Source organism: Dendrobium catenatum, unplaced genomic scaffold, assembly GCF_001605985.2.
Source record: "Dendrobium catenatum unplaced genomic scaffold, ASM160598v2 fragScaff_scaffold_231, whole genome shotgun sequence".
In the NCBI taxonomy this organism is placed as follows: Eukaryota; Viridiplantae; Streptophyta; class Magnoliopsida; order Asparagales; family Orchidaceae; genus Dendrobium; species Dendrobium catenatum.
This window is the reverse complement of record NW_021318693.1, coordinates 7,064,520-7,085,692: the sequence shown is the minus strand read 5'-3', so window position 1 is coordinate 7,085,692 and position 21,173 is coordinate 7,064,520. Positions and strand designations below refer to the sequence as shown.

General features: G+C 36.0%; 1 protein-coding gene across 1 annotated transcript in view; it reads right to left on the bottom strand.

Annotated features, from left to right (window-relative positions):
- LOC110091860 (serine/threonine-protein phosphatase PP2A-1 catalytic subunit) overlaps positions 1-21,173 on the bottom strand; it is a 39,620-nt gene continuing 18,447 nt past the window's right edge. The window contains exons 2-6 of the mRNA XM_020816113.2: positions 2,742-2,856; positions 2,238-2,346; positions 2,078-2,155; positions 994-1,185; positions 1-694 (exon numbers count right to left, since the gene is read on the bottom strand). Of these exons, the coding sequence (XP_020671772.1) occupies positions 521-694; positions 994-1,185; positions 2,078-2,155; positions 2,238-2,346; positions 2,742-2,856 (668 nt within the window). The 3' untranslated portion in view covers positions 1-520. The remainder of the gene's footprint in view (positions 695-993; positions 1,186-2,077; positions 2,156-2,237; positions 2,347-2,741; positions 2,857-21,173) is intronic.

Here is a 21,173-nt window from a genome sequence, read left to right as displayed (position 1 = left end):
TAAACGGTGTAAAATTAATCAAGGCTAGATTATTGAGATAGTAAAGAAAATAAATGTTCCTGAAATATTCTTAAACACATCAATAAAGTTTCAACTTACAGATGCCAGTTTATTTGGCATCAATGAAGCAATTCTGAACTATATATCTTGGAGCATTCACAGAGCACTACAATTGGATGATGCAGCAAGGTCAACAGCAATCAAGGAGTATTATAAGAAAGATGAGCCACTGCAGTGTTGAAAATTTCTTCTGTTTTTTTCTTTTGGATGGGCAAAATCAGTATGAGGGGAGAAATTCTGCTTGTTATTGCTGCTTCCCTGTCATTTCTTCAAATACAAAGTGTGCACAATATTAACTTTCTCAAAGTTTCCTAGAATTAGCATTGGAATGGTGGCAGTGGTAGCAAAAACTTCACATGAAAGAATGAGGGTGATGATTCTCACTGCTCAGAGACACATCTACTGCACACACACCTTGTGGTGGATAAGCACCACTACCAAATGTATAAAGTTATCAAAATTACAGAAAATAGTCTGGAGTCTTGCGGGTCGTATCGGGCTCAATCTGCCTCGGTGCGGGATCAAACTGTAGAAAATTCTGTTCCATATTCTCCCCAACCTCCAGTATGGCTGCCATGTTACCACAACGATAACAGTAGTTGGGTGCACTAAATACTGTAACAACATTTTTATCCTGCATAGTAAGAGATTACATATATGATAAAAATGGACATTTGGTCATCAAATCAGAATGAGCTATCCTAAGAACATAATGCCCTCAAAATCTTACAGGACCTAGCAGATCAAAAAGATAAAAATAAAGAAACTATTCGATTTCACTCCACTTCTCTTGCATAAGAAAAGGGATTCAAAATGTAAAAGAGTAATATCGGCCTGAAACTTTAAAAAGCTGCAGCCAAAAACATATATATAGCTTTCGTTTAATCAATCCAAAAGGCTTAGAAGATTGTAGCAAACATTAAATTAACACACCTGAGACCAATTGAAACCTTCCATTACAAGCTGGTGGGCTCTGCAAACCAGAGAGAGGCCATTGGTATGATTGAACTGCTGCGAAATGTCTTGTCCAAATGTGTACCCAGCACCTCTTGGCGATATTCCCCACCCACATCGATCATCTGGATCAGACCATAGGAGATCACACATGGGCCCTTCATGTGGGACCTAAGATTTAAATGCATTGTTAAATTTGCTTTTAAAGAAAAGCAGATAGAAATGTATTGAATAAATCAAAAGATTTGAATAGAATTATGGGCCTTTTTGTGTTTATGAGACTAACTCAAAAAAATAAACATGCAATCCATATTTAGGAGTGTTGTCTAGCCATATTACCAATCACCAAGCCTTTAATGCAGAGATAAATCATATCTAAGATAATAGACTAGAATTCTACTGCTGACATAGAAAACATGGTTCAAGTATAACGAAGGCAATTCTTAATGCAATCTATATTTAGGAGTGTCTACAGTTTCTTGAACAAGGGAGCCATCACCATTCGGTTCACATTGAAAAGAAACTCACTAGCCTGTAGGTTCAGAGTTTCAAGTCTAATATTATATGAAGGTGCTCATTTGACTGTAATTATCTATGAAAAAAATTTAGAATCATTACCGCCCACATAATATAAGATTATCCATGTTCTCTGGACCCATTAGTTCTCTAAACAACAGAAAAAGAGACCAAAAAATGGTATAACTTTGACATCTTCGCATTAAATTACACACTTTGTTCCTGTTTAATAAAGTTATTAAGGATACAGATAAATCAAAATCTCACTGTTTAAGGTGCAAAGTTAGACGGTTATCAAAGTGCAAAATTATCTGTTTAATATCTAGCAGCAGTTAAACCTTGGAAGGACAAATCATTCAGCACACTACAGGCATTTAATTAAAAATTCCCGTTCCTTCATTTCATGATCAGAGTAAGAATCCGACTTCCTTATCACACTTAGATAAATGAGAGATTTGCTCATTACATCGCATGCAAAACACAAAATCTCATTTTATGTAAAATAAGCAGGCAGAACAGAGTTCTTAGGTGAAGAAATGGAGCATACTTCTTGTATACGGTCAAGGGACCGAATATTGTCCAAGGTGTCCAGTGAGGGGGACAAGCCACCGTGCAGACAAAAAATCTGCAACAACAAATAGTTTAAGGCCTAAAAATGCAACGGCAGTACATTACAGATAGGTTAGAAAATGAAAATATCTTCAAACCTGATTTTCTATTAGAGCTGTAAGGGGTAGATAATCAAAAAGGTCGGTGAAATATTTCCACACATTCGCATTCCCATATTTTCTCAAGCATTCATCATAGAAACCATATCTGAATGAAAATCAAAAGGAAGCTTACATATTAGAAGACATAAGTTATAACAAGATTAGATGTGCGCCTAGGTTTCCATTAAAAACTTTCTATAAATCTAAACATTGATCAAGTTTCCTTGATGATAAAAATGACATCTCCAAAATATGTTATAGTTGCAATATATTGACAATTAGTACCAAGTAAATAATAAACTGAAACAAAATGTTTTTCAAAAAAATCATGGGTCAAAATAGTGTTTGATTTGTTCACAATAAGGAAAGAACACCGGCCAGAGTTAAAGTCTCTCTCAAGAAGAATATGCTACACATCTACGTTAACGGCCTATGACATTTTATGAGTGTCCACAATTATGCTCAGAACTAAACTGGTAGTCAAGAAAATAAAGCGCTTACACTTGAGTAATTTGCCTGCTTTCATGGTTTCCTCTAAGAATCGTAATTCTATCCCTGAAACGAACTTTCAGGGCCACCAAAAGTGTTACAGTCTCCACTGAATAATATCCACGATCTGTGATGGATAGTAAGAAAACAAGTAAATAAGATAAAAGACTAATGTAACGACTAGTACATTTACAAGTTGGATGGTCAGCTAGAAATAGACTGAATTATAAAATAACTCCTGCGCAGTACATATGCTAGCAAACCTTATGAACCATGAAATAAAGTTAAAAAATATCCTCTCTTTGTTGAACCAAACAAAAGAAAGTTACTTGATATCAAAAACATGTTAAACAAAGTAACCAGGCTATTGATCATTAAAAATGACCATTCATTGATAAGAATTCATAAGAAGTTTTACCAATCAGACACATAGTTCTTATGTCACCATAACTTCTATTATGAGCTTTTAATATTAGTCCAAATAAGTTTTTACCTGAGCAGTTGCAAGAAAATATAAAAAGAATACAGACAGCCAATCCAATTTTGAAGGAGACCAAAAATTAAATCTTAAAATAATTAAGACTTTAACGCCATTAGCCTATTCCTGGTAAGTTCCGGGAATTGCTTCAGATTCACCTATAGCTGAGCCGCAACAGGATTCAGAAACAGCTGATCCAAAATAGGATCAAAACCGCAACTCATATCCTCTCGGTCTCTCCCTTCTCCGGGAAACCTTCATCCATTCCCTCTTTCCTCCTCTCTGTGAAGTTGATAAACCAGATCGTCAAAAATACCTCATTATTGAGCAGAAATCCCGCTTGTGAGAGAGAGAGAGAGAGCTAGAAAAGAAAAAATGCATTCAGAATGACCCTCTTTTCAGTTTCAATTCTCAATCCTTCCATATCGCTACCAAGATGACAACCAAATCAAAGTGAAAATTTACATTCAAACCAACAATAACTCTTAAGCAATACAGATGAAAAATTCTTTCCAAGCATAAAATGTTTTCTAATTTCTTTCCACTTCTTCGTCTTACTGTGTTCATCTTGCTGGTGTGGTTCATTTTTTAGTCATAAAGGCAAGGGAGGCACAGCTGAAAAGTCTTCAAGTTATTCATTTTATATTTACTAAAAGAAAAAAGAGCATCCAAGTTCCAAATGTTGAAGGCCTATTGAAGTTACTACATATGTATGGCGAAGCATTGTCTAACATCAGTAGTTATGGAGTGCCAAAAGAGTAACCAATCAAAGTAAGATTATACCTCTTAGCACTACTACAATAACAACAACAACAACAACAAGCCTTTATCCCACTATGTGGGGTCGGCTACATGAATCCTTTTTCTTCATTGTGTCATGTTAAGAGTCCAATTCTCATCTAAATCTAATAAAGAAAAGTCATTTCTAATATTTTATAATCAAGTTTATTAAGTCTACCTCTATCTTTCTTAACATAAGTCAAATCTAATACATCTACTTACTAACCGGGGAATCTGAAGCCCGCCGTTTTATGTGACCAAACAATCTAAGGTGACTCACTCTAATCTTATCTTCCACTGGAGCTACTCCAACCTTTTCACGTATATGCTCATTTCGTATCCTATCTCTAAGGGTAAAGTCATTCATCCACATGAGCATCCTCATCTCTGTCACACTTAACTTAGTATTATGCTTCTCTTTTAATGGTCAACATTCGACACTATAAAGCATTGCAGGCCTCACAAGCTTGATTGGCACACAAAAGGGAGACTAGGAAATTCCTACTAAAAAAGAAAGACAGGCTAAAGGGGTTTAATCAACATGCGAGGTTCATCTCAGCATCTGGAGGGACTAAGGCATTGAGAAAGTGGAGAAAAGAAAACAATCACCCAAAACACGCAAAGAAAAAGGATGAAAGTGGCGCCATCTATGTGACGCAGATAAACAGAATTTATAGCCCCTGAAGAGAAGGAAATTTATCTACCATTTAGGCGTACTACGAGACCTAATGTAGAAGCCTTGAATCCTAAATCTAACTTGGATTTAGTGTTCTACACACAACACTAACACCTGTGTCATAGCTAATGCAGTGCAAAACCTGAACTTACCCCGGCCAGGATTAGGGAGCCAGCTAACCACCTAATCGATTCAAAATCATGTTGTCCAGTCTTTTATGAAAGATAGATGGGTGGATTAGTTTTTTCGGAAGTTAAGGCCGACGTCTTGAGGGCTCCTAAGTGGCCTTGTATCTTCTTAGAAGGAGAGAGAAGAATGCATTTAATATGCATGCACCCCGGACGGTTCCGACAGTTCCCTAGATCGTTAGGTTTCTAAATTATTTAAGTCTTAAAATATTTGTCTTTAATTACGAGTAAAAAATATTTTTTTAGTCCTTAGAGAGCCTAACGAAAACATGTCATACATATGCAAGAAATAAACCTAAAAAAAGCATGTAGTTCTAATGCGCATGAAAAACAAATACATCAAAATAAATTCACCAGAAAAAGTAAAGTAAAAAAAGTCCATGGCAAGTGTCGTATAAGTACAACCCAATGTCTGCAAAAAAGTAGTGGTGGCCAAGCTTCACCGATAACAACTTGAATTCTAATCCTAGTAAATAACGCAAGTCTTAAAAGCCGGGCATTTTATCTTCAAGTCTCCGTCTTCAAGTGGATTGTCCTTCTCCGGTTCACCTCCTTTTGGATCATCTCCTTCGGGCTCCATATGGTTTGTCCCCCAGAAGTGTACCCAAATGATTAAAAAAATCCCCAAGAATGGGCCTTTCTTATTCTCTTTGGGTACCTTATATTTGAAATGCCAAACTTTTAGACTTTCACAACTCAATATGAATATAAATTGAATTTGAAAAATAGAAAATCTAGACTCGGACTTCTACATGGTTATCCTAATAAAAATCATCTCAAACAATTTATATCACATCACAAGCAATTAATAGATGCAGAAATATAAACACGCTTGGTCATGCTCTTTTAATTTTAAAGGGGGCTGAGCAGTTTCTGGAGCATCTGCAAAAAATAATATTAGTATTAAAAGCTTTAAATCATTACTGCCCCTTTTTTTTTATTAGTGTTGCATGAGCGCGGCCACCTACATAAGGCTGGATTAGTACAAAGACGGTCATAGCCCATGGACATTCTAACGCACAAATCACATAAGTAAAGCATAGAAAACATAATAAAGAAATAAACAATCATCACCACAAGTCAAAGCAATCAAACAAATCAACATTCATGTCACAAGCAAGATCATCATAAAAACAGAAAGGAAAGCAGAAAAAGGTAAACATCGGCCCTAATCCTAAAGCTAGAAGTGATGCCCTAGCACATCTATGTGTGTGTAGCAGGCTTGTGTGGCTTTGGATAGGTCCTATGTAGGGTACTTAATCCAAGTTGCCTAAAATTCATATTTGTTGAAAGCAAAAAGGGGGAAGCTTTAATTGAAGTATAAATATTAATGAATTATGATCTATTTTATTTCATTTTAGTTTGTGGATCAATTTTAATGCTTAGGGTAGTTATAATTGAAGTTTAAGTTATATTAGTCAATTTTAAAAAGTCTCGGGTCCTCCTAGGTGCTAGGCTAAGGTCCAAAATATCACTATGAAAAATAGGCCAGGTTTGAAGGTTCTAACACTTTTTAAAAAGCTATATAGATCTAAGTGTAGTGACCCAGATCTAATTTTTTTTTTGAGAAATTCTTACCGTTAGATCTTCGAGGTCTTCAAACGATTGAGCTTGTAGATTGTCCTCGCATGTTTCTTTAATTGAAATCACGAACAAATGAACTCTAGGTCAACCGGCTCGAGGGCTTGATCTCGCCGGAAAGTCGGCGCCGGCAGGGTTTGACTGGTGGATTTGAGTGGAAGAAGGTGCGGAGAAATTGGAAGAGCTCTCACCAAAAAAAAAGTTCGGGTTGAAAGAGGCTAGAGAGAGAATAAAAGAAAAAGATCATTGAAACCCTAATTCCCTCTATTTAAAGCTCTATACTCATAATCAACGGCTTAGATCCATCCTAGGGCTCATTTTGTGTCGTTTTCTCAATTTTAATGTGCTTTGCATAATTTTTTAATTATTTGATGCACTTTGTGCATCTTTCAATTTTGATGCATTTTACACATCTTTTCAATTTTTTGTAACCGCCTTCTTTTTCAAATCTCTAAAAGAAAACTCTCTCAGTTGTAAGATCATCTTACAAATACAAGAGAAGAAAACTCACTTCTCTCATACAAGGAAGAAAAATCTACAAAACAAATCCGATCTTGTGATAAAAATTAACTTAATTGAGAAAATTATTAAGTTTATTCATCAGCATGTTAAAGTTATATATGAGATAGAATTACAAGATAACAAAGAAAATTTTCACTTCTAAATTCAATTTCAATTTAAAATAAATTTTAATTAAAAAAAAGAAATCTCTTCACACATGGAATGAGATAGAGAGATCATACTCTTTCATCAGTCATCACTATAAAGATATTAGAGCTAGAAGATGCAAGAAAGCAAAAATAACTCAAAAGTCCTTCAGCGTAAGTGTTGTGCCCCCTTCCCTTCTGTGGTCACAATAATCTTTTCTCTTTCATATATTTTTTTAGTACAAATAAAAGCAGAAAAAGAAATGTGCTCATCTGGCACTATAACAGAAGAAGGAAGAGAAGAAACGGATACTAGCAAAGAAACTGGAGTGGCAATTGTCGACTTGGCCTGGGGAGACCTCCTCTCAACTGCCTCTGAACTCTATACAGCTTGCTTAATCATCTATTAGGTCTTCTTGGAGAATGCTAGTTGTCACTCTCCTCCAGAACTGTGGGATGACCTGCTACTACTGCCCTGACTGTAACTCTGACTGTCACGGTGGCTGGAGTTTGAAATCAGCTGCACTGTCTGAGTAGCCTTGCCCTAAGGCTGCACCAGATCACTATCCTGAATATGTATCTTCCCAGTGGCCATAAGACTCTCCACCTTATCCTTGAAAACAAAACAATCTTCAAGTGCATGCCTAATATGTCGGTGAAAGGAGCAATATAGTGGATGTTTGCTCTTCTTCATCCGCCTTCTTATTAAATGGGAATGTCAAGATATTTTTCTTAATAAGGAACTTAAATATCTTCCTTATGCTTTCTCTTTTAAAGGGATATTCTTTATTAAGTCTCTCCTATAAAGACAATTGCCTCTCTGAGGTTATATAAGGGGGTCTAGATTGCTGAACCTACGGTCGTGGTTGTAGTGCACTGCTCACGGGCTTCTTTCCCTTATCTGGTGGCCCATATGTACTGTGTACCTCCCCTTTCCTAGGAGGAGGTGCCCCTGAAGACTCCTGTCGCTGAGGTCTACGCAAAGGTTGACTCTCAACCTTAGGAGGGACTGCATCGGGTATACTATCCTACAAACTGATCACTTTAGTTAGCAATTTTTTGAAGGTTCTTATACTAAAACCTTTCATGTAAGGTGCTATAGGGCCATCTGTATTCTTTAGCAAAATATATACTTCATGCTGCTCTTGTAATTGGAGCTCACACTATAGGCTAAGATTTCTCCATCTGACTATGTAATCCTATAATGGCTCTCGAGGACATTGTTTAGTAACCACTAACTCCCCTATTGTGGCCCGATGTTCTACACAGACAAACCTCTGTATAAACAGCTGCTCCAACTCTGCAAATGTCGGGACTAAGTTGTTGAGGAGGTCAGTGTACCAAGCAAACGCTACCCCAATCAAACTACTAACAAACAACCACAACATCAGGGCATCGTTTCCTCCTATGTTGCAACATATAGCACAATACTAAGCCACATGCTGCCTCGGGTTCCCAAACCCATCAAAAACTCTAAAACATGAAGGAACGAAACCAGGAGGGTAGGGCTCCTGCTCGTACTCAATAGTATAAAGACGCCATCTACTAACAGCCTCTCCAGTCTTCCTGGAGGAAATCGCCTGCTCTACTTTCTTAGCTATCAAATCTTGAATCTAACCCGCTGACAACTGTGATGGCTGACTTTGGACTACTGCAGGTGCTGTAGGAACTGCCCTCTGGACCCTATCCACTCTTACAGGGTCTGGTGCTATTGGCGGTACTATTGGCTCAACTCTGGACGTAGTAGGGGTACCTACGCCCGTCACCTGGGGTGTAGCCCCCAAAGCTGTCAACTGGGCAGTCATCGCTGTCATGGCCTTGGCCATCTCAACCATCTGAGTCTGTAAGTGCAAGACTGTGGCATCCGTAGCTACTGATCTCAGAGATCCTCCCACCTCGGGGTCTCCTTGCTCATCCTCATCCTCGGGCTCTCTCTGCTCGTCTGAGTGACCACGACGCATAATCACGAAGGCCCGATATACTGGTACGTCCTCATCTGACTCATCTTCGAGTGTGTCATCCTCTGAGAAGGCCCGACGGAGTGCCTCTATATAGGGACTCATAGGGAAAGTGATCCTATAGGGGCCAAGAGCTAAAGCTGTCTCAACTCGGTCTGGTGATCCATCGGGAGGAGTTACTGTATCCACATCACAAGACTTCGGGACCAACTCAGACCCGAAAGAAATTACTATATTCATTTGATCTACTATATCCACTGGCTGAACTGCCTCTATTGACTGCATTGCCTCAATTGACTGTACTGCCTCAACAGGTCGTAATGTCTCCACCGACTGTACTAGCTCGACAGAAGTATCCTCCTGTCGACGTCTCCAAACCCACCTACTGTAGCGGGACTCCGTACGATTAACAGGTTGCTGAGGGGCTACCACAACTGGACTAGTCTAGGGTTGAGCAGGCTCCTACTGCTATCTCTGTCCGGGATGACGTGGGCGTCGTCCAACAGCAAGAGTAACTATCGTCGGGCTAACAACTGGAACTGTATCAACTGACTGCCGAGGTGGTTGTCCTCTCTGCTACCTATACCTCTGTCTTTATAAAATGAAAAAAGTGCATCAAATAATTAAAAGATTGTGCAAAGCACAATAAAATTGAGAAAGCGGCACAAAATGAGCCATATGATAGTTCTAAGCCGTTGATCATAAGTATAGATTTTAAATAGAGGGAAATAGGATTTCAAATGATCTTTTTCTTTTATTTTCTCCCTAGCCGCTCTCAACTCGAACTTTTTTTTGGTAAGAGCTTTTCCAACTTATCCGCACCTTCTTCCACTCAAATCTACCGATCAAACCCCACCGGCGGCGACTTTCCAGCGAGATCAAGGCTAGATCCGTCTAAGGCCTCGAGCCGATTGACCTAGAGTAAATTTGTTCGTGATTTCAACTAGAGAAACATACGAGGACAATCTACAAGCTCAATCGTTTGAAGACCTCGAAGATCTAACGGTAAGAATTTCTCTACTAACAAACAACCACAACATCAGGGCATCGTTTCCTCCTATGTTGCAACATATAGCACAGTACTAAGCCACATGCTGCCTCGGGTTCCCAAACCCATCAAAAACTCTAAAACATGAAGGAACGAAACCAGGAGGGAAAGTGATCCTATAGGGGCCAAGAGCTAAAGCTGTCTCAACTCGGTCTGGTGATCCATCAGGAGGAGTTACTGTATCCACATCACAAGTCTTCGGGACCAACTCAGACCCGAAAGAAACTACTATATTCATTTGATCTACTATATCCACTGGCTGAACTGCCTCTATTGACTGTATTGACTCAATTGACTGTACTGCCTCAACTGGTCGTAATGTCTCCACTGACGGTACTAGCTCGACAGAAGTATCCTCCTGTCAACGTCTCCAAACCCACCTACTGTGGCAGGACTCCGTAGGATTAACAGGTTGCTGAGGGGCTACCACAACTGGACTAGTCTAGGGTTGAGCAGGCTCATGCTGCTATCTCTGTCCGGGATGACGTGGGCGTCGTCCAACAGCAGGAGTAACTATCGTCGGGCTAACAACTGGAGCTGTATCAACTGACTGCCGAGGTGGTTGTCCTCTCTACTACCTATACCTCTATCTCTATAAAATGAAAAAAGTGCATCAAATAATTAAAAGATTGTGCAAAGCACAATAAAATTGAGAAAGCGGCACAAAATGAGCCATATGATAGTTCTAAGCCGTTGATCATGAGTATAGATTTTAAATAGAGGGAAATAGGATTTCAAATGATCTTTTTCTTTTATTTTCTCCCTAGCCACTCTCAACTCGAACTTTTTTTTGGTAAGAGCTTTTCCAACTTATCCGCACCTTCTTCCACTCAAATCTACCAGTCAAACCCCACCGGCGGCGACTTTCCAGCGAGATCAAGGCTAGATCCGTCTAAGGCCTCGAGCCGGTTGACCTAGAGTAAATTTGTTCGTGATTTCAACTAGAGAAACATACGAGGACAATCTACAAGCTCAACCGTTTGAAGACCTCGAAGATCTAACGGTAAGAATTTCTCAAAAAAAAATTTAGATCTAAGTCACTACACTTAGATCTATATATCTTTTTAAAAAGTGCTAGAACCCCCAAACCTAGCATATTTCCCATAGTGACATTTTGGACCCCTCAGCCTAGCACCTAGGACCCGAGACTTTCCAAAATTGGCTAATATAACTTAAATTTTAATTATCACTATCCTAAGCATTAAAACTGATCAACAAACTAAAATGAAATAAAATAGATCCTAATTCATTAATATTTATACTTCAATTAAAGCTTCCCCTTTTAGCCTTCAACAAATCTAAACCTTAGACAACTTGAATTAAGTACCCTACATAGGACCTATCCAAAGCCACACAAGCCTGCTACACACACATAGATGTGCTAGGGCACCACTTCTAGCTCTAGGATTAGGGCCGGTGTTTACCTTTTTCTATTTTTCTTTATACTTTCTATGATGATCTGTCTTATTGCACGAATATTGATTTGTTTGATTGTTTTAACTTGTGGTGATTATTGTTTATTTCTTTATTATGCTTTTTATACTTTGCATATGTGATTTGTGCGTTAGAACGTCCATGGGCTAGGACCGTCTTCGTATTAATCTAGTCTTATGCATGTGGCCACATTCCTGCAGCGCTAAAAAAAAAGTGGCAGTAATGATTTAAAGCTTTTAATACTAATATTATTTTTTGCATATGCTCTAGAAACTGCTCAGCCCCCTTTAAAATTAAAAGAGCGTGGCCAAGCGTGTTTATATTTCTGCATCTATTAACTGCTTGTGATGTAATATAAACTGCTTGAGATGATTTTTATTAGGATAACCATGCAGGAGTCCGGGTCTAGATTTTCTATTTTTCAAATGTAATTTATATTTATATTGAGTTGTGAAAGTCTAAAAATCCAGCATTTCAAATATAAGGTACCCAAAGAGAATAAGAGATGCCCCTTCTCGGGGAATTTCTTAGTCATTTGGGTACCCTTCTGGGGGACGAACCAGACGGAGCCCGAAAGAGACGATTCAAAAGGAGGTGATCCGGAGAAGGACAGTCCACTCGAAGATAGAGACTTTTAAATGAAATACCCGGCTTTTAAGACTTACATCATTTACTATGATTAGAATCCAGGTTGTTGTCGATGGAACATGGCCACCACTACTTTTCTACAGACCCTGGGTTGTACTTATACTGTACTTGCTGTGAACTTTTCTTACTTTACTTTTTATGGTGGATTTATATCGATGTGTATATTTTTCATGCGCATTAGAACTTACCTGTTTTTTCTAGGTTTATTTCTTTCATGTGTATGGTCTATTTTCGTTAGGCTCTCTAAGTACTAAAAAAATAGTTTTTACTTGTAATTAAAGACTAATATTTTAAGGCTTAAATAATTTAGAAACCTAACGACCTAGGAAACTGCCGGAACAGTCCGGGGTCACATGCATATTAAATGCATTCTTCTCTCTCCTTCTAATAAGACATCTCCCTGCCTGCAGGTAGAGTCCGGATAATCTGGCCTATAAGGATGAAGTGCCGGACCTGGGAGGCCCAGTCTTTTCTAAAAATTATTTTTCTATAAGCTTGTTTTTAAACTCTGAAGCATATCTGATTTAAACTTTTCAATTAGCATGCATTGCATTAGAAACTCATTAAATTAAAATTTTAATTGCATTAGCTCTAGGAGCATTCACCCTTCATAAGTCCAGGGTCAATTAGGAAGCTCTCTAGATGTCGGCCCTACTTCCAAAATACTAAACTACCTACCCATCTTATAGAATTTTCCCTTAAGGGGTATTTTTCTATCACACAACAAGCCCGATGCATTCCTCTACTTCAACCATCCAACTTGAATTCTGCTGATAATATCCACATTTATTTCACCATCACTCTGAACAATAAATCCAATATATCTAAAACGTGTACTCTTAATAATGACTTGATCGCCCAAAATCACAATCCCCTCACTAGGTCTATTACTACTAAAATTACACTCCATATATTTTGTTTAAGATCTACTCAAGTGAAAACTTTTAGACTCTAAGGTCAACCTCCATAATTCAAGTTTACCTTCAACTCCCTCTCTAGTCTTATCAACAAGAACAATATCATTAAGGTACATCCTCTTGCAAATGTATAGTGAGAACATCCATGACTAAAGCAAAAAGATATGGGCTTAAGGCTGGTCCTCATCTCTGCAACAATTAATATTATGCTTCTCTTTTAATGGCCAACGTTCTACACCATAAAGCATTGCAGGTCTCACTACCATCTTAATAGAATTTTCCCTTAAGTTTCAAAGGGACTTTTCTATCACACAACAAGCCCGATGCATTCCTCCACTTCAACCATCCAACTTGAATTCTATCAATAATATCTCCATCTATTTCACCATCACTCTAAACAATAGACCCAAGATATCTAAAATGTTTACTCTTATTTATGACTTGACCACCCAAGGTCACAATCCCCCCACTAAATCTATTATTACTAAAACTATACTCCATATATTCAATTTTAGATCTACTCAAACAAAAACCTTTAGACTCTAAGGTTGACCTCCATAATTCAAGTATACCTATAACTCCCTCTCTAGTCTTATCAACAACAAAAATATCATCAGCCAAAAACATACACCAGGGTACAACCTCTTACAAATGTCTAGTGAGAGCATCCATGACTAAAGCAAAAAAATATGGGCTTAAGGTTGATCCTTGATGTAATCCAACTGAAATAGGAAAATATTCTCTAATTAATTTCCATTTATTCCTCTTACCGTGTCATCTTGTTGTTGTCAGGACAATAGCTAAGATTCATTTTTAGTTATAAAGGCAAGGGACTCTGCACAGCTGAATAGTCTTCAAGTTATTAAATCTAGATTTAAGGATAGATCTAAAAGAAAATACAGCATCCAAGTTCCAAATGCAAAAGGCTCAGTGAAGTTACTAAATATTTGTATGGTGAAGCATGGTCTAACATTATAAATAATTAAGGAGTGACCGAAGTATTTGCCAAGGAACATTATTAAAAGTATATCTCCTTCTATATTGGTTATAGAGATGCATACCAAAAATAGTCAAAATAAGGTATGCATTGGTGTATGCTATTTACAAATGGCATAATCCTAATTGGTGAGATCTATACTTAAATAAGGAGAAAGATAAAACTATGGTGATATAACTTTTAGAATTAAGACTAAGTGGTTGATTAAAGATGTGATATAGGAGCATTATGCTATCAGAGAATAATAGAATATAATACAGAATAAATGTATACGAAATAGAATTGCACTCAGATTAGCTTTGTCATATGATTGGGGGTCATAGACTCATAGGTGATAAAGATTCCATCAAGTTAAGTTGATAAAAACATAAATTAGAACGTTGCAATGAATGTGCATTAAAACAAAGAATGATTGATTAAAAAATAACTCTATGGGGATGACCATGACAATAATACCTATTAAAGATAAAGTAGTTAAAAATATACTTATGTGGTCTAGGTAAAGTAGTTAAAAATATACTTATGTGGTCTAGGTATGTACAAGGGAGAGTAGAAGATGCACCAATAAGACTAATAAAACTAAAATTAACATCAAAAGAATTAAGAACTGGGGGAAAACAAAAGTTAACAAGGATAGAAGTTCATTAACATATTATTTCTCACTCACTTGTTATTATCTCCCTAATTTTTTGGATTATCTCTCTCATGTGCATCAAACAAAGACCAAAAGAGGGAAGGAAGAAAAAATAGAGAAAAAATGATAGAACAAGAGATGATAAGAATAGAGGGAAAATCAAGGAGGAATCAGCTAGAGGAATATCAAGAGAATATCAAAGGCAAAGGATGAATAAATTCATCATCCTCAAAGCAAAATAAAGATTAAAAAATTCACCACCTTCAAGTAAGATTATTTCAGTTATTAACATATTCCATGTACTAGGATCCTCTTGCATGTTTATTACATGAATGGCATTTATCGTAGGAAAACCTAATTGCATCCTAACATAGATCATCTGGTTAAAGCATAATAGGAACACCCTAATTCTTCATCAAGCGCATAATTGTGGACACGATAATTAGTTTTTTTAAGTTTTAAGTGTAGCAAATAAAATCTGTTGCTATCAAACCTAAATCAGCATTGATCCAAATTGAAAATCAAATTAGATAGAAGCTCCACCATCAAAGATTAGATTTCCTAAACAATAATATCATAACAATTAAAATATCAGGTCTTTCCTACAAGTTGTGAGCAAACACATTTCCTAAATTAAATTCTAAAGCAAATCAATTCTGGGTTTCTCTAATAAATCTATAAAGTTTCCTTTATATGCATTTAAAGAAGGGTTATGAGTTACCCCTACTCTATCTTAAGTATAGAATAGAAGCACCCAGACTACAAGAAGGCTTGCTAGTAACCCTCATTACTTAATCCTGGACCATTGGGAGAAAATCAATTCATTAGAAAGGAATGATGCCAATGTAAGAAGAGAATGCACAATTCCTTAGCACAAACAGGGATATGCTTCTTTCCAATGTTCAACATTCAAGGTATGATCTCTAACATAACTGACATTCCTGTTTAAGCTTTGCTTTACAAAGCCATGCTTACGCAATAATCATAACAAAAACATTTTTGGCAATCAATGAAACACCTACTCATACTAAAACATGGTAAAGTGCATCTATACCTTCTACAGTTTACCTCATTTGCACGTCATCTCTTATTCTTTAAAAATGAGCACACAACCTGCCTGTGATTGAAAGTTAAAATGCAAAGACTAAAACTCTAGTAGAATTGTTTAAGAAAATATTCTATTCTAAATATGCTCTTATTTATATAAAGAAAATTAGCGACAATCAATTCTTTTATCCTGTTAAACCATCTGCATTTCATGTGATCAATTTTCAGATATTGACTAATAGATTAGAGTCACGTACAAAATTCTTCAACCACAGGTGGGTTATGCTCTTATAGAGGGAGTGAAATAAAAATGCGATAAATCACATATTGTGGAGGAATGCATCATTAAGGAGGTCAAGCACACTTTGCTCCCAAAAATGTAGGATCATCTCCCTAATGATTAGCTTTAGAGAACAACATCAAAGGTGATGTTGTCAACAAAGTATTGTTAGTGAAACTGAAATGATACTACATTTTCTTCACATATTGTGGCATAATCAAATAGCATTCAAGCGGTACAAAATCTATTTTTGTTAAATGTTGGTATACCTACTATCTCCTCTGCATTGCCATAGAAATTTATTAAGCTCACACGATTCATACTTTTGAGCAGGAAAAATCTAACATTTCTTTTTTTCAGACGCTTTAATTACAATTCTATATGACTCAAATTCTTTCATTTATCTACTTGACTAAGCAGGCAGTCTATCTCTATTATCCTGACACCAACTAACATCATATCATTAAATAATAATTGCAAACCTGATAAGTAAATGACTTGAAGCGAGAAAAATTAAACATTTCTAAGGTTCTCTATCATTCAAATTCCTTCATTTCTTCATCCGATTAAACAGTCAGTCTATCTCAACTATTCTGACATTAAAAAAAAAAACCGTGCCATTAAATAATAAATTCAAACCTAATAAATGAATGACTTGAAGCTTTAGGACTAAAAAATAAGCTAAACCCAATAAACATGCCCCAAGAGGAACCTTGGTCAAAACCCAAAATAAAAACACAGCCCTTTCCTACAAAATTTTAACAAAACTTGATTTCTACCAACTACCATTCCCTTCTCCTGGGATGCAGTCAAGATAGGTGCTGATTTAGTGGGTTTTTTTGTGGTTGTTTGGTCTTCCCATGTGGTTGTTTAGTCTTCCCATGATTGGTTGTTGGTCTTCCCCATATTGGTTCCTTTTTCCCTGCTGCTAGCTTTCCCTACGTTGGTTGTTTATTTCCCCTTGTTGTTGTCCTGTTTTTCTCTATGCTGGTTGTTTATTTCCTCCATGTTGCTGTCTCGTTTTTCAATATGATGGCTGTTCGTGTGTTGTTCCTTGATGATTCCTCTGCTAAAGTGTTTTAATTTCACATTAAGTGGGCTGTTTTGGGTTCATTTTATTGGATGATTTGGGTGGCTCATTAAGGAAAGCATTTAATATATTTTTCTCCTTTTTCTCCTATATAAGGTTGTTGATTTCCTTTAGAGTTGGAGAGGGTGAATTGTGAATAATATTTGGAATGTGAAACCTGCAGGTTTATATAGCTTGCAAGCTATTTTCCCCTACCTTCCTATCTTCTAAAACTTCGTCTCGAACTTCTATCTATTCTTCTCTCCACGGTTCTCATTCCACCTATATATTTCTTCTCGAATCTTTGATTAGTCATATGGCGTTGTTGTGTCCTTTTTTTTTTAATTTGATATAAGTTGTTGTGTCCTTTTATTTGAAGTTGTAAGGTCTGGTTATGTTCTAAGGTTTTGTTTGTCTATGTTTTAAGAAAAAGAAGTCTTTAGTTTGCAATTCTAGTTTGTTTAATTAGATTGCATCAATTTGGCATCAGAGAGCTTGGATTGTCATGTAAGTCTTTTTTTCCTTCTATTTTTTAAAAAATAATAATAAATTAATTAAAAAATATGGACAATCAAATCAATCAATAAGCCGAAGTTCCAATACAAGAGGAAGATCTCACGTCAGAAATAGCGCATTCGAAACATCATGGAAGTTCTTAAGCATTCTCATCAGGGGATGAGATTCTTCCACTAGGGGAGAATTGATGCAGAAGGTTTTAAAAGTCAAAATCAGAAATCGAGGCGTCGTAAGCCTCGAGGCTGACCGAGGCGTAAGCCTCAAAACGAAAAAATAAGACAATTTAAAATTATAAATAATGACAAAATATGACAAAATATTAAGTCAATTATGAACTTGATGATTTGTTCTAAAGATAATATTATTGAAACACAAGATTCAAAATAAACTCACTTAAAAATAAAACACACCCTTAGGATCAAGACTCAATGCAAGCTCATCTTCACTTTGATTGTCGTCAAAAAAACCCCTCATAATTTATTTCAAAGCATCCTCAAACTATTCTCCATCTATAATATTTTTTTCATTATCCCTTATATCAGTTAATAATTCATTAGTTCTAAAATGAAATAATAATAACATAAAAATAATTCATTATATTTAAGAATACTTTTAATTTTTTTAAGCTTCAATCTCGCTTTATTTCTTTCTTTTGTATACTTGGGAGTTAAAAAATAACATCAATTCAGCAAACCTTTCAATATCTATAATGGTTGTTTCATTCTCCTGATTGACATGAATTTCTCCTTCAGCTTCAACTTCAACTTCAGGAACATCAGTATTCTTAAGAGTAACACATTCATCATCAGATTGTAAATCATCAACCAAAAGGTCAATTTCACTATCTCTATTTCCTTGCTTCTGTAATTTGCGATGTTTATCCTTCAAATTTTTTTTAAACATAACATATATTAATTTGTTCATTCAATCTGCAGTCAATCAATTTCTTCTCTTTATTTGAATTTGGTTGAAAGTGCTCCAATTACGCTTATATGCAGAAGCCAAACATGTTAGGCTAAGAACTTTAACTGCAAAAGCTTATAATTCAAGAACATCATCTTCAAATTGAGCTCACCAATATTCTACATGAAAATGAAAAGTATATCATGAATATAAATTAAAATATAAGAGTTTGACATACATTAAAATTTAAAATTATAAATATACAAATAATAAACATACTGGAAGATCGTGTTTTGTAGCATGTTTGCGCTGCTCTAAATCCAAGAATTTTCATCTTCAAATGAAAATCCTCAAGTTGATTATTCATTCTGGGGTAGTCCACTTAGAAATAAGTCTGTCCATACATGAATACAAACTAGTTTTCACATCTTTATCAACATGAAAGTTATTATCATAATAAAATTGAGAGTTTAAATAGTATGTAACAGCATGTAAGTATTGGTGTCATAGGCGATCCCACTTTTTATCTATAATTTTTTATATTTCTTTGTAGTCACCTTCTTCACTTCTCAAATCTTTTGTTATATCTTTTTTAGCCATATTCATTAGTTTATAAATAAATCTCATAATCGGGGCCCTCTCACCATCAACTATTCTAAGCACCTTAACTAATAGTCATGTTATCTTTAAAACATAATTTGTAATACACCAAAATGAATCATCTTTCATAACAATCTTCTTAACCTATTTTCCTCTTGTTTTTTGGTCCATAAACTTTTATTCCATTCTTTAGAAGCAAACATAGCTTCCAAAGGTCGTCTTAATTCCTTAAATATCTGCGATGGTAAATATGCAGTATTAAATCTCAAAATAGCAGGTCGAATAATTTCCTTTTCAATAAATTTTCTCATAAAACTGAGTACCCAAGAGTAATTGTAAATGAACTTATTAATGAATTGGGCATTTAAAAGGGCTAAATTTATGATGAGGCAACTATCTCAACCTCTCAAGCATTAAATCAATGCAATGTGCAGCACATACAGTCCAGTAAAGGTGAGGTCTCTTCTCTATTAACAATCTTCCTACAGCTTTGTATCCACTTGCATTATCAGTAACAACTTGTACTACTAATTTCTCTTATATTTCCTCCACAACTATATCCAACATTTCAAACAATAGTTGTGCACCCTTTGTAAAATTTGAAGCATCCATTGATTTTAGAAAAACAATTTCATATGGATTGTTAACTAAGAAATTAATAATATTTCTATGTCAAATATCTAACCAACCATCTGATATTATTGTCACCTCTGTCTCAATCCAAGTATTTTTAACTTCATCCACCATTTTTAAAGTTGTTTTAACCTCCTCATTTAGCATTTAAGTCCTCAGCACATACATTCTTGGAAGTTGTAATCATATATCATAGCTTCCAACATATCGTAGCATATTGATTCATGATGGACTCTTAATAACATTGAATGTTATACCATTTTCATAGATGAATATGACAATAATTAAACAAATTCAGCTCCTGAGTTCCTTTGTAGTAGTAGGAGAAGGAATATCCTGAGTGTTTGTATTTTCCTCAACATCAATATTAACCATAAATCTATCCATGGGTCCCCGAGTGCCTCGGTTAGAAGAAAGTAGCTGACTTACACTATTAGAACCTTCATGCTGTGAACTATAATAAGAAGAATTTTCTATCATCTCTTTCATATTTTTTTGTGTGAACACTTTTGTGGTGGCAAATTTTTTTAAGTAATATATACATTTCTTTTTCAATTCACAAGATACATTTGCATACGGTACAACATTGACATGCATACATATTAGGTGATCCTTCAACCTCTTGACACAACTAGTTATGCGCTTCTCGCAGAAATTACATTTCATATAAACATATATCTTCTTCGCACCTTCGCTTGGCACTTCAACTTGAGTGTTATATTTTCATGCATAATCTTTCCTTTTTGTGCCACTAGTCATATTAATAATTGATATAAATAAACAATTAACATCAAATAAAAAATACAAATTTAATCATAAATTGATGACACATAACCAAGGCTTTTAAAATCGGACAGGAATTGACCAGTTACGGTTTATGTTAGAACCGCTTTCGCAGAAAACCGGTATCAAACAACTAGAATTGACGGTTCGACCACCGAACTGTTGAACCGGTCCCGATTTTCAATAACCGGCCAGTTCAGCTATTGTGCCCTATTTCATTCGTTTCATTCAAACGATTATGATGCGGACATCGGTACGAAGATTTGACGCATCTATCACAGGCGGCGTCATAAATCAACGGCCATTATTTAAATTTTCAATTATGAGTTATTTTATGCATTTTAATTCTTATTTGATGTATTTCCTGTTTTACCCCTAGGATAACTTATTTGAGTGTTGTGGCCCAAGGGGCAATTTTGTAATTTTGATTTTTCTCATGTTGTGGCCTATATATAGGGCCTTAAGCTATTGTAATAGGGATGAAGAATTGATATTAAAAATTTGTGTCCACACTTGTGTTCTTGTGAGAGAGCGTTAGTGAGATTCCTATGGAGAGGAATCAGAGTTGTCACCAGCCGCAGGATGGGTCCGGGCTCGTGATTTGAAGTCCCTTGGAGAAGGGCAACG